Source organism: Cnephaeus nilssonii (assembly GCF_951640355.1).
Source record: "Cnephaeus nilssonii genome assembly, chromosome: 22".
NCBI lineage: Eukaryota > Metazoa > Chordata > Mammalia > Chiroptera > Vespertilionidae > Cnephaeus > Cnephaeus nilssonii.
Window position 1 is genome coordinate 13,100,207 of NC_137093.1, and position 14,316 is coordinate 13,114,522.

General features: G+C 58.0%; 1 protein-coding gene across 1 annotated transcript; it reads left to right on the plus strand.

Moving 5' to 3' along the window:
• Positions 1 to 243: 243 nt before the first annotated feature.
• Positions 244 to 5,190, plus strand: LOC307094073 (RIMS-binding protein 3A-like; the record flags this gene model as incomplete). The annotated part of the gene is made up of 1 exon (XM_079762573.1): positions 244 to 5,190. One exon carries the CDS (start codon positions 244 to 246, stop codon positions 5,188 to 5,190), a length of 4,947 nt encoding a protein of 1,648 aa, XP_079618699.1.
• Positions 5,191 to 14,316: the final 9,126 nt, after the last annotated feature.

The following is a 14,316-nucleotide window of genomic DNA, read 5'->3' on the forward strand; positions in this document are numbered from 1 at the left end:
TGGGGTGGGTTGAGCAGGAGTGTCGAGAGTCCATGCCCGGCCTAGGCAGCTGGGAGAGGAGCAAGGGCTTGTGCACGCATAGCAGGGGTTCAGAGAACACGCCCAGAGGCGGAAGGGGCGCGCGGAGACCCCCGGGGACGCCGGAAGGGGCGCGCGGGGCGGTTGGCCGGCGGGGACGGCAGCCGTTGGCGACCGGAGGCCTGGGCCGGGAGACGTCAAGCACCTGGCCGGAGAGCAGCCACCATGACCAAGGACTCGCCTAACCCTTCCGGTGGCAGCCGCGCGACACCCAAGAAGCTGGCTAGTCCGGACCCAACGGCAGCGGTGCTGGAGGAGCAGAAGCGGGAGCTGGAGAAGCTGCGGGCCGAGCTGGAGGAGGAGCGAGCGCGCGGGAGGGCGGAGCGGAGGCGCTTCGCGGCCGAGGCGCGCCAGCTGCGGGAGGCAGAGGAGCGGGAGCGGCAGCAGCTGGTTGACCATCTGCGCTCCAAGTGGGAGGCACAGCGCTGTCGGGAGCTGCGGCAGCTGCAGGAGAAGGTGCTGAGGGAGCGCGAGGCCGAGATCCGGCAGCTGCTGCGTTGGAAGGAGGCCGAGATGCGGCAGTTGCAGCAGCTGCTGCACCGCGAGCGCGACGGCGTTGTCCGCCAGGCGCGGGAGCTGCAGCGCCAGCTGGCCGCGGAGCTGGTGAACCGCGGCTACTGTGGCCGCGCGGGGGCGCCCAAAGTCGCCGCCGCGCAGTGTCGCTGTCGCCTGCAGGAAGTGCTGGCGCAACTTCGCTGGGAGACCGACGGCGAGCAGGCCTCGCGCATCCGCCACCTGCAGACGGCGCTCGACGTGGAGCGACAGCTCTTCCTCAAGTACGTCCTGGAGCACTTCCGCTGGCACCCGGTGTTGTCCGGCACCCCAGATCCCCAGGCTGTGCATTCTTCGGAAGAGCCGCTCCCCGAGACCGCCAGCGACTCTCACCGTCCCCCAAAGTCCCCCAAAGTTCGACTCGAATCCCTTGATGGCCTGAGCGCCAGCGTTCGCGTGCGCTCCCGCTCCCTCGAAATGGTGCCCGCAGCGTGCTCCAACTCCCTTGACAGCCTGCTCCCCACGCGCTCCGGCTCCCTCGATTCCTTGGCACCAGCGCGTTCCCACTCGCTCGACAGCATTCTGAGTCGTCCCAAGGCCCCCGAATCCGAGGAGCGGGCTTCCTCGGCAGACACTTTCATCCTGGGCTTCCTGAGTCCCCCGCCGCCGCCGCAGTCGCTGTCACCACCGCTACCACCATCGCAGCACAGGGGTCCTAGCGACCGGACCGGAGAAGACTCCGGGAGCCAGCCCTGCGAGGCCCTGGCCCTCTCGCCGCTGAGCCTGGATTACCCAGAGTTGGTGAAGCAGAACTCGGAACTGTCCGAGGCATTGCAGGTGCTGGCGCGCCGCTGCTCCGACCTGCTGGAAGAGAACGTGCAACTGCGGCGCGCAGGTTTCCCAGACCAGGAGGTCGAAAAGGTGAAGCGGCTCAAGGTGAAGCACGCAGAGCTAACAGGCCTGGCCCGCCGCCTAGAGGACCGGGCCCGCAAACTGCAAGAAACCAACCTGCGGACTCTGAGCGCGCCAGTGCCTGGGGAGAGCCGCGTGGGCCTGGAGCTGTGCCAAGCCTTCACCCGCCAGCGCGCCCGGGACTTGTCGGAGCAGGCGAGCGCGCTGCTGGCTAAGGACAAGCAGATAGAAGAGCTGCAGCACGAGTGTCACTTGCTGCAGGCGCATGTCGCTTCGGGCCTCGGCAGCGCCCCGCACCCTAATGGGGGCGCGGCCAGCGCCCAGTGGCTCAAAGTCAGCGACTTGGACCGGCTACAGCGCGAGTCCCAGCGCGAGGTGCTGCGCCTGCAGAGGCAGCTGACGCTGCAGAAGGCCACCCGCAGCGCCCGGGCGGAGCCGAGCGGCCAGAGCGCACCCTGCGAGGAGGCGCGGTGCCAGGTGCAGGCGCTGGAGCGCGAGCTGTCCGCGCGGAGGCAAGAGTGCCAGGAGCTGGGGGCCCAGGCGGCGGCGGCTCAGCGGCGCGGCGAGGAGGCGGAGGCACAGCTGCAGACCGCGCTTTGCGAGGGCGCCTGGCTGGCCAAGGAGAACGCGCGGCTGCAGGCACAAGCCGACTGGACGCGGAAGCTGGCAGCCGAGAACAACGACGTGCGCGAGCAGCTGGGCCGCGCGTGCCGGGAGCGCGACGCCACGGGCTTGCTGGTGGAGCAGCTGCTGCAGCAGGCGGCGCGCGAGCAGGACAAGCAGCAACAGCTGCAGCGTGACCTGCAGAAGGCATTGCGTGATCTCGAGGCTGCCCAGGAGGAAATGCGGGTGCTGCAGTGTCAGCCTGGTCCCCATCCCCAGGAACCCGCGGAGACCTCCCAAGCCCCGGATTCCCAAGGCAGGAAGAGCAGAAGGGCCAGGTTCCAGCCAGGGCCTGAAGACCAGGCATCTCCACAGTCCAGCAGAGACAAACAGGAGGAGGACGCCTCCCTGCTAGAGAGCCCAGTTGCCCTCGGGGAGCCAGCCAGTGCCCCTCAAGGGCCAGGCAGAGTCCCAGCCAGCCAGCCTCTGGACTGCAGACCCCAGGCCAAGAAAACCAGCTCCCAGTCGAACTCCTCCTCTGAGGTGGAATCTCTGTGGGCCACCGTGCCATCTTGCCTTACTCTGGACATGGACACAGCCAGTGAGGTGGAGGACCTGGATCCCGACAGTGCATCCTTGACCCTGGAAGCGGGGGACTCGGAGGCCCCCGCCGCCCCCAAGCTCAAAATCTTCCTGGTTCGGTATAGCTACAACCCATTTGAGGGGCCCAATGAGCACCCTGAGAGCGAGCTGCCCCTCACGGCTGGCGATTACGTATACATCTTTGGCGAGATGGATGAGGATGGCTTCTATGAGGGGGAGCTGGAGGATGGCCGGCGGGGCCTGGTGCCCTCCAACCTGGTGGTGCAGATTCCAGACAACGACATCCTTGGCTGCCTGCCCCCAGAGTCCTCTGACCCTGGCCCCACTCCGCTCCCCGCTGGACAGGGCAAAGCTTCAGAGGAAGACATTAGTCACAGCTTATTGCCTGGGGAAGCTCAGGGAGCTGTGGTCGGGGAGACGTGCCAGATGGTGAGGGCGGCGGCCTCCAAGACGGAAGTGGCAATAGAGATCTCAGATGCCAAGACAGAAGATGGCTGGCTGGGCTCGCTGCAGAGCGTGGAGGAGCAGGGATTCCCCAGATCCCTTCTAGGGCCCAGAGGGGTCCCTTGTGTAGCCCCCAAACAACTACGCCTGCAGAATGTTGCGGCCACGTCGGCCAAGATCATCTGGGTCTGCAGCAGCAGCCGCCGGCCACACGTGGTGTATCTCAATGACCGGAAGCACGCCCTGACCCCAGCAGGTGTGAGCAGCTACACCTTGCACAGCCTGCACCCCAGCACCCGGTACCGGGTGCAGGTGGAGGTGCAGCTGCCGTGGGACTCCATGCAGGTGCGCTGGGAAACCATGTCCTCCACTCTCACCTTCGACACGCCCTTGGCAGGACCCCCTGACCCTCCACTGGACGTGCTGGTCGAGCGTCACACCTTACCGGGCCTCCTGGTGGTCAGCTGGCTCCCAGTGACCATCGACTTGGCCGGGTTCTCCAATGGGGTCCGGGTCACTGGCTATGCCGTGTATGCTGATGGGCTCAGGGTTGCAGAGGTCACTGATGCCACCGCTGGCAGCACCCTGTTGGAGCTGTCCCAGCTCCAGCTGCCCCTGATGTGCCAGAAGGTCTCGGTGAGAACCGTCTCGCTCTGCGGCGAGTCGCTGGATTCGGTGCCGGCTCAGATCCCTCAGGACTGTTTGAACTGTAGCAGATCGCCAGAGACCTCTCCCTTTACTGACACCCGTGGCGACCGGTCCCCGTGCAGAATCACCTTCCCCATCTGCCCTCAGAGGTTGGCGCTGGCTCCACGGAGCGCCGAGGCTCGTTCCCACATCCCCAGAAGCTGTGGGGAGTCCCTGGAAGCATTCCCTGAAGAACCCCCGAGGAAGCACTCCCCGATGCCCAACCGGAGCTCAGAAGGAGAATGTCCGAGTGCAGGGGCGGGCCGCCAAACCCAGGGGCCTGCAGAGGCCTGGGGGGCCTGCGGAAAGGACCTCCCCTTTCGGAAGAGCCCTCAGAACCACAGGCCACCTCTGCACAGTGGCCAGTCCCAGGGGGAAGAAGACCGTGGCTGGCACATGGACACCGGCCGAAGCCCTGCCCTGGGAGTCCTCCATCTGTCTCCCGAGGGTGCGCCCAGGCAAGAAGCCCGTCGGGAAAAGGCTGCCCTTGAGAAGGTCCTCAGGCAGCAGCAAGACGCCCAGGTGTTCACACCCCCCCAGATAGGCACCCGCCAAGGATACGTGTCTGACCTCCATGACATTTTGCAGCAGCAGGAGGAGGAGGCCGTGTGCCTCGGCCCATGGGCCACAGAGAGGCAAGAGCAGGGAAGGGAGCTTAGGACGCAGAGCAGGCGAGGTCAGGCTCTGTGGGGCAAGAGAGAGAGCCAGCTCCCCGAGCCCAGCTCTGCACTCTGTCCAGCTTCGCCCGGCAAAGCCATGGCGGGGCCCGGGGGAGGCCCCCCGCTGCGGGAGGCGGGCCTGGACACCTCGGTCAGGGTCTTTGTGGCGCTCTTTGATTATGAGCCCCTGGTGATGTCTGCCAGCCCCGAGGCTGCAGCGGAGGAGCTGGCCTTCCAGAAAGGGCAGTTGCTGAGGGTGTGGGGCTCTCCGGACTCCCGAGGCTTCTACCGTGGGGAATGCAACGGTCAAGTGGGCCACATCCCTGGGCATCTGGTGGCTGAGGTGGAGGAAGGTGTGGGGAGGACTGATAGGAGGTGGCGTTTGCCAGGGCAAGGGCACCTGCCCTCTGTGGCCCACCTAGATGAAATTGGGGGGCTCCCCACCCCCCAGGACTCCTTTCCCCTGCCCCAAGGGAACCCCAGGAGGCCTCCACTGTGCACGCGAATGACCATGATGGCAGCTCTGGACTATGACCCCAAGGACGGGTGGGCAGGGGGCCAGGCGAAGGGCAAGCTGTCGCTGAAGGCTGGGGACCTGGTCACAGTCTACGGGCCTGTGGATGACAGGGGATTCTATTATGGGGAGTCAGGCGGCCGCAGAGGTCTCGTCCCAGCCCACCTGCTGGATTACATGTCCCTCCATGATGAGTGAGCAAGGCTATCGGGGGCGGGGTGGGGGGTGGGGGAGCGGGTAGTGGCCTCTGGCCGCCCACGCCCCGCCGGAGGAGAAGCAAGCACACAGGCCCTTTCACCAGCGCCCCTCCTCACCTCCAAGAGCACCACCGTGTGAAGCCCACGGCAGCCTTCCGCACCCCCTGGCCTCTCAGAGCAGCAGGGCTTCAGCCTGAACTCAGAGGTTCCCAGAAGGAAACAGGACAAGCAGCCCCTGGCGTGTGACAGGCTGGTTCGGGGTGGTCAGTAACTACGACAGGTGTTTGGAGGAGTGCCTTTCTGTGCTGATTCAGCGATTTCTTTAAGAGGTGAACATTGTCCATCCATGGTTATGTATGACAGTCTCAGGGAACGCTTGCCTCTTAAAAAAAAGTGACCAGAATGTTATTTTTCTGTCTTATGTTCAACCCCGCATTAAAATAGAAAAAATAAAGAAAAAGAATAATTTATTTTATTCTTATTTATTGATTTCAAAGGGAGAGGAAGGGGGAGAGAGAGAGAGAGAAACATCGATTTGTTGCTCCACTTATTCATGCATTCATTGGTTGATTGAACCCTCACGCTTGGCATTTCAGGACGACACTCTAACCAACTGAGCTATCGGGCCATGGCCGAAAAAGAATAATTTAGAAGAGAAAGGAAGCCCGGCTGGCGTGGCTCAGTGGTTGAGCGTCTGACCTATGAACCAGGAGGTCACGGTTCGATTCCCGGTCAGGGGCACATGCCTGGGTTGCGGGCTTGATCCCCAGTGTGGGGCATGCAGGAGGCAGCCGATCAATGATTCTCTCTCATCATTGATGTCTCTCTCTCTCCCTCTCTCTTCCTCTCTGAAATCAATAAAAAATATATTTAAAAAAAAATAGAAGTGAAAGCACAACCAAGGGAACACAAACTGCTTCCCCTCCCTCTGTTCTGTCCAGGGGCCCCTAAAGGGCGGCACACATGGTTTCCCAGCTCGGGGGAAGGGAGGACACTCCCTGGATCTGCAGGGGGGACAGTGCAGGGTCTGCTTGCTGGCAGGGTCGCCAAGGGGCCAGCCAGGAGCCAGGGCTAAGAAGCAAGGCCCCCAAAGCTCAGCACAGCCCGCCTCTCTCAGGGGCATCCCTGCCCCGGGGCAGTGTGACCCTGTGTGGAGGGAGGGGTCAGAGTCTCCCAGCTGCTTCCCTGGGAACCTCCCTGAGAGAGCGTGTCCACATTTCCTCCATTTTACAAAGAGCTGCTGAGGCTCAGGGGGTCCCCTCAGGTCCCCCCCCCCGCCCCCGTTCCAGAACTGCCTCCTCCCGTGGTCTTCGGGGGCTCCCCCTCAAGGAGACTGGAGACGAGGGGTGGTCTGCATCCTCTGCTTCTGTCCCCGTGTCCCGTTGTTCCCCTAAGGCCAACTCTGCTGTCCGAGGAAGGGCGCTGCCTTCCCCAGTGCAGGAGGACATTCCTGGAAGCATTCCCGGGCAGGAGGTTTGGAGCCTCCGGCAGGTTCTTCGGGGAGTTGGTGCATCGGGTTCAGAAGGTCCCACCACGCGGTCCCTGGGCTGAAGGTGGGAGCAGGTAAGAGGCCGGCCCAGGGACTGTCTCAGCCCGGCACACGTACTGCTGCCTGATCCTCAAAGAGCTCAGGAACCGACGAGGCAGCTGTGATGTGCACACAGGCACTTACCCTCAGGAGCAGAATGCTGGGGGCTGGGCCTGGGAGGAAACCCTTTGCCCCATCCACGGAGGGCCATGATCATCCCCTCAGGTTTACAACCACCTTTTGTTTTGTTTTGTTTTTTTCAGTGAAAAAGTAGGCTCAAAAAGCCTAGGGAGGCAACCCAGACCAGCTCACACTTTTTTTTTTTAATTGTGATAAAATATACATAACCTAAAATTTACCATCTGAACCATTTTTGTGTGCAACTCAGTAATTTACACGGTTGTGCAAGCCATCTCCAGAATTCTTTTCACCTTGTAAAGCTGAAACTCTGTACCCATTACACCACAACAATCCATTCCCCTCTCTCCTCGGCCCCTGATAACTTTTAACCTCTTTTCTATCTCTATGAATTTGACTGCTCTAGGGACCCCATGTAAGTGGACTGGGTATAGTAAATTTGTCTTTTTATGTTTGGCTTATTTCACGTAGCATAATGTCCTCAAGTTTCACCTCATGTTGTAGCACATATCAGAATTTTATTTATTTATTAAATATATATTTTTAAATTAATTTCAGAGAAGAAGGGAGAAGGTGAGAGAGATAGAAACATCAATAATGTGAGAGAACCATCGATCGGCTGCCTTCTGCACACTGGGGATGGAGCCCGCAACCTGGGCATGTGCCCTGACCAGGTCTTGAACCGTGACCTCCTGGTTCATAGGTCAACACTCAACCACTGAGCCAGGCTGGCCAGCCAGAATTTCATATCTTTTTAAGGCTCAACAATATTCCTTCATATGGGTGTACTAAGTGATGTTTACCCATTCATCCATCAGGGGACACTTGGTTTATTTCGACTTTTTTTGGCTACTGCGAATAGTGCTGCTATGAACATGGGGGTACAAGGATCTCTTCTCAGCTTTCACATGTTTCCAACGATCAGATCCCCGGGCGCTCACAACCCAGAATGGAACCCGAGGATGCTGAGCAATGAGACAGCCGCTCCTGCCGGAGAGGACAGCCCAGCCCTCCTGAGCTCCGGGCTGGAGATCTTGGTGCCCCGGGCGGGGGGGGGGGGGGGGGTGGAGACAAATGGGATCCCCACACCCTGGCAGAGCACCAGCAGTTTAGAGAATAGAAACTTTGATCCACACACTTTTATTTTTATTTATTTATTTATTTTTAGAATATATTTTATTGATGTTTTACAGAGAGGAAAGGAGAGGGATAGAGAGTTAGAAACATCGATGAGAGAGAAACACCAATCAGCTGCCTCCTGCACACCCCCTACTGGGGATGTGCCCGCAACCAAGGTACATGCCCTTGTCCGGAATCGAACCTGGGACCCTTCAATCCGCAGGCCGACGCTCGAGCCAAACCGGTTAGGGCGGAACAAGTAGTTTTTGACCATCCCCTGTATGTGGCCCCTGTGCTGGGCCCAGACACTGATCTGCGCTCCAGACTTTCACACCATGCATGGGCTGCTCCACCCACTGGCACAGAATAGGACGTGAACCCCGCAAAGCAGAGGAAGACTTTGCTAATTCTGACCATGGGCACTGGGGCAGGTAGGGAGGAGGGCACCCTAGCGGTGGGAATAGCAGTCGTAAACACCCAGAGACCTGTGAGAATGAGTGATTCTAAATTTGGGAAAAACTCAGGGAGCAGAGGCACAGGAAGAGAGAAATGGATTGAGGACAGGTGTCCACCCCAAGGGTTTCAAAGTCCTCGGGAGCTTCCTCATGCTGCCGCTAGGGGGCAGCCTAGGCACACCGAGGGTTGCTCTCTAGGGACTGCACCTGGGCCCATACCTGCCTGCTGAGGCCTTGAGCACAGTGTCAAGGTGAGCTGGAAATGTCTCTGATCCTGCAAGCCTAGGATTCAGGCCCCGCCCAGCCCTGTTCTCTCCCCAGAGCACCCTGGGGAACCTCCCCCCCCCCCCACGGACCCATAAGGGACATTCTTCCAGAGGACCCAGGACCAGTGTCAAATCCACAGGAAGTCCTCCCTTTTCATTTTTCTTGCAGCCCCACTCCTGCAAATCCAAGTTTCCCTGTGGCCATGGGAAGTTTTAGTGAGTGAATCAAGAAGCACAAGGCCAGGTGGGCTAAGGAAGGCAGGACCACTGAGTGGTAGAGCAACTGGGCTCTGGAACCCAGCCTGCCAGTAGACAGTGAGGAGGCCTCCCCGAGCCTCAGTTTCCTCATCTGTGGCGGGGAGGGGGGTATTCTGAGCAGATTCTGTGTGCAGAGCCCTTGGCCCAGGGTCAGGACCCAAAGAAAAACCAAGAAAGCTGGTGAGGGCACAGATGGTGGGAGTCTGGGGCAGGAGCAGATGGTTCTGGGTCCAGTCGGCCTCCCCCAAGGGCCTTGAGAGCCAGAAGACTTTGATCAGGGGCAAGGGGAGGCCATGCAGGTCTAGGGAGGTGGGCAGGCTGGGAAGGAGTGAATGCCTAGTCATGGCCTGCACTGGGCCCCTCCCCGACTGACCAGATGACCTGGAGGCCTCAAGCCTGTCCAGGCCTGCCCAGGAGGGGAAAGGGGGATGGAAAGCCCAGCTGGCCAGAGGGCAGAGGAGCCTACAGAGTGGTGACAAAGGCAGTGTCTGAGGAGTCTGGAGAGTTCTGGAGCAAGGGTCACTGAGCCTGGCCTAGCACTATCCACCGCTGCCCAGGGGCCTCTGGTCAGGGCAGGTCTCAGTACCTCGCCAGCCCTCCCCCAACAGAGGAGAGGCTTTCAAGCTTTTCTCATCGTTTTCTGTTCTCACCCCCCACACGTTGGATGCGTTATCAGGTTTCAGTAGTATCAGGACACAGTAGCTGCCACAGAAGTGGCTCCTCTTTGCCTTTCCCATGGCCCACCTGCTGTGGGAGCCCCCATCTTGCAGAGCCCCCCCCCTGGGACCAGCCCATCCATCCCCCTCTACCTCTGCCAATGTGCATTTTTCAAAATGTAAGGTTAGCTGATCAGTATCAGCCATTATATGACATGTGTTCACAAGAACACAACATGACAGACAATAAATGAAAAGCTCAGGCCCAGCCGGCGTGGCTCAGTGGTTGAGCGTGGACCTATGAACCAGGAGGTCATGGTTTGGTTCTGGGTTGGGGCACATGCCTGGGTTGCGGGCTGGATCCCCAGCGTGGGGCGTGCAGGAGGCAGCCGATCAATGGTTCTCTCTCATCATTGATGTTTCTATTTCTCCCTCTCCCTTCCTCTCTGAAATCAATAAAAATATATTTTTTAAAATAATAAATAAATAAATAGCACAGATTCCACCTTTTTTTAAAAAATATTTTTTAAAAAATATTTTTATTGGTTTCAGAGAGGAAGGGAGAAGGTGAGAGGGAGAGAGAGATAGAAACATCAATGATGAGAGAGATTCATTGATCGGCTGCCTCCTGCACGCCCCCTACTGGGGATCGAGCCGGCAACCGGGCATGTGCCCCTGATCAGAATCGAACCCGGGACCCTTCAGTCCGCAGGCCGCAGGCCGATGCTCTATCCACTGAGCCAAACCGGCTAGGGCAGATTCCACCTTTTGATCACACTTCTCCCTGTCTCAGCCCCATGGAGGTCGGATTTGAAGGCTGGGTGGAAGTGTGTGGGAAGTCAGGGGTTCCACCCAAGCTAGAACACACGGGCCCAACCCTGGGCTTGTAAAACCAAATGTAATCCCAGGTGGAGCCGACTCTAGGAACCTGGGCACCGAGGGTGCCTGGGGCCTTGGTGGCATCACTGACACCCCAGGACATTGACTTTAGCTTGGGGAACCCCATTGGCCAAAGCCCCTTGGATAAGGGTCTTTGGTTAGAGGTTGCCCTTCTGGGGGCTTGGCCCCTCCGGCTCAGCCTAAGTGGGGTGGGGCTGGATCTAAATCCTGGATCGCCCACTTCCTGGTTGGGCAATCTCAGGCAGTTCCCTGACTCTCAGTCTCAATTTCTTTTTCCCAAAAATTTGCCTTCTGGCTGCCCTGCCCCTTCAGCCAGTTCACTCCAAGGTGTCCTTCAAAAGTGCTCTCCTTCTATCTTGGCAGCCTTCCCCAATCCGGTCACCCTTCCTGGATTTAACTACCCCTCCCATGTGCACGGACAGCCCCCAGGCACAATCCCAGTGCCTTGGAGTTACTCATATGTTCCCTTGCCTCCCCCAACCGACTGGTTCTTACTCCACGTTGCACCCTCAGTGCGGGCCTCCGGAGCTGGAGCTGGTGTGGACCATGTGTGAGCAGGCATTGGGGTTTGTACCCCAGCACATTGGTTCCTAATTTAGGAAAGGCACCAACTGGCTCGTGACCCAGACGCCCAAGAAAGGGTTGGCCTGGGGCTCTAGGCCAGTGGTCGGCAAACTCATTAGTCAACAGAGCCAAATATCAACAGGACAACGATTGAAATGTCTTTTGAGAGCCACATTTTTAAAACTTAAACTTCTTCTAACGCCACTTGTTCAAAATAGACTCGCCCAGGCCGTGGTATTTTGTGGACGAGCCACACTCAAGGGGCCAAAGAGCCGCATGTGGCTCGCGAGCCGCAGGTTGCCGACCACGGCTCTAGGTGGCTGCATTTCACACAGAGAACTGGCCTTTGCAAGCCCTCAGCATGCGCCTGAGCTCACGTACTGCCCACGGCAACCCAACCCCGATGGTGTAATTATTTCCCCCTCGTCCAGAGGGAGAAACTCAGGCCCAGAGAGGGGAGGTTATTCAAGGTCGTTCAGCCAAGTTGGTGGCAGAGTAGGGTTGGAACCCAGGTGTGTCCCTTTGCCCCTAGTCCTTATCTGAAGGATTCCTGCCCCAGCCTGGGGGCAGGGCCTGGGTCTAGGGAGGAGGCCAGAGGGAGGGAGAGTCAGGAATTTGAATTGGGAGAGCTGGTAGGGGGAGGGTGGGGAGTTTGGGAGTGGCCAGTAGTTAGGACTTGGGCAACAGGGTGCTCTGTGAAGCTTCACTGGGCGGAGGGGGGCCGCCAGGCAGGCACAGATCTGCTGAGTCAGAGATGCCTCAGGGTCTCCCGGGGAGGCATCTGAAAGGCGGCCCTGCGCTGGGGCCAGGGAAAGCACCCCAGGGTGGTGCACCGAGGGGTTGAATTGGGTGCTGAGGCCCCCACCCAGGACCATGGGGATTTCAGGAGAAGAGGCCTCAGAAAGGACAGGGGGTCACATTTTCCAGAAGGAGGGAGTGGTCAGCCTCCACAAGGTCAGGCAAGATAAGGGCCGCTGGGCTCAGCCGCCCTCGTGACTGTGGCCAGAGGCTTCGGTCCCAGCCCAGGGGCTTCCTGGTGTCCTGGCCGTGAGAGAGCTGGCCTCCTCCCCCATCGCCACAGGAAGAAAACTGGAAAGCTGGGATTTGGAGAATAGGAGGCTGCACAGGGGCCACGCTCACCCTCTCACTAGAGAAGCGGAGCCACCAAGAGGTTCTCCAGGACCCCACGATCCTGTCCCCCAAACAGAAATGAGGAGGGGTCCGCAGATATGGCTGTCAGCCCCGTTTTGTGGGTGGGAAAACTAAGGCTGACAGAGGTCAGTTCTGGGTCAGCTGACTGGTCAGTGGCATAGCCAAGATCTATCTATTATCTCTCTCTCTCTCTCTCTCTCTCTCTCTCTCTCCTATCTATCTATCTATCTATCTATCTATCTATCTATTTATCTATCTATTTTAATCCTCACCCAAGGATAATTTTCTCAAGGGAGAGAGAGAGAGAGAGAGAAACATCAATCAGTTGCCTTTCACAGGCATCCAACCAGGGACCAAACCAGCAACTCAGGCTTGTGCCCCAACTGGGAATTGAACCTGAGATTCTTCAGTGGATGGGATGATGCTCTAACCAAGTGAGCCAGTGGCCAAGGCTCTGTCCCAGCTTTTTATAGGGATACTAGAAGCCTGGTGCACGAAATTCATGCACAGGTAGGGTCCCTAGGCCTAGCCGGAGAATAGGGCCAATTGGGGCCTTCCGGCTGCAGGCCAGAGCCTTCCTTCTGGCTGATGGCCGGGGCCTTCCTTCATTTCACACCACCCCCCAGTGGTCAGCGCACATCAGAGCAAGCGATGAGTCTCCTGGTCGAACTCCTGTGGGGACAATTTTCATATTAGGCTTTTATATATATAGATATAAGCAGGTATAGGAATGGAAACAGATATGTAATTTCTAAACACCATAAATGAATTACATCGTACATAATATTCTGCATCTTGCTTCTTCCATTTAGCAGAATGTCTTGGATGATTTAACAGTAAACCATTCACCCTTCATCACCTGTCTGCCTGCTGACAGTGCTGCCACCGTAAGCTGGGTTCCCTGAAGTTACTGGTGGACTGAGGTCCTCCTTGCTGGCCTGGGCTGACGGTGGCCCGCCCCTTCATCCCCTGGGCTCTCATCACGTCCCATGGTCCCATGTGTATGGTACTGGTCCTGCCAGCCTCATCTGGGTGCCTCAGAAAGCCCTTATTCCCTTCAGGAACTTGCACATGCTGCTCTCCTCCCTGGCCTCACCCTGCTTTGCACTTGAGTTTGGCCTTTAGGTCTCCCCTACAAATTCATGCATGCACCAAATTGCTATTCAAAATGTAGGTGCTCAGTCCAGCCAGCATGGCTCAGTGGTTGAGTGTCAGCCCATGAACCAGGAGGTCACGGTTCGATTCCCGGGTCAGGGCACATGCCCAGGTTGCAGGCTCGATCTCCAGTGTGGGGCATGCAGGAGGCATGTGATTCTTTCTCATCATTGATGTTTCTATCTCTCTTTCCCTCTCCCTTCCTCTCTGAAAGCAATAAAAAAAATGTCTATATATATATTAAAAGAAAATGTAGGTGACTGGCTGGGTCCTAGACACCAGCTGGAGAAGTGAATGGTGAATGGCATGTGATCCTGGCTCTTATAAAGCTCACCTTCTAGTGAGAGTGAGAAGGTGAGCAAGGAAGCATATAGTACATCAATAAGGATGGTGCAAGGACTGGGAGGGGAATAGGGATGACAGGGAGTGAAGGGTGGCTGTTTGAGAAAGAGCAATCCGATGAACGGAGCGAATCCAGAGACATGGAAGCATGGAACAGAGTGCAGAATCTCGGAGGGAAGGCGGGCGAGGGTGGCTGGGTGGGAGGTGATCAACCAAAGAACTGGTATGCATATATGCATAACCCATGGACACAGACAATAGGGTGATGAAGATCTGGGGAGGGGGGGTGGGGGCTGGCTGGAGGAGGTCAATGGGGAGAAAAATGGGACATACATAATATTTTCAACAATAAAGATTCAAATAAATAAATAAATATTTAAATAAAGAAATAGAAAGAAAGAGCAAGCAGAGAAAACCGTGCCAGGAGCTGATGCTGAAGAATGGTACGCCAAGCAGAAAGGACAATGTGGCAAAGCCCCGTCCTTGGCCCCACACAGCAGGGCAGCAGTCCCCCGTTATGACCCCACAGAATAGCCCGCACCTCTCCCTGCCCAGCTCCATTCCCCCTGGGAGTGTTCTCTCCTCTCTTCCGTT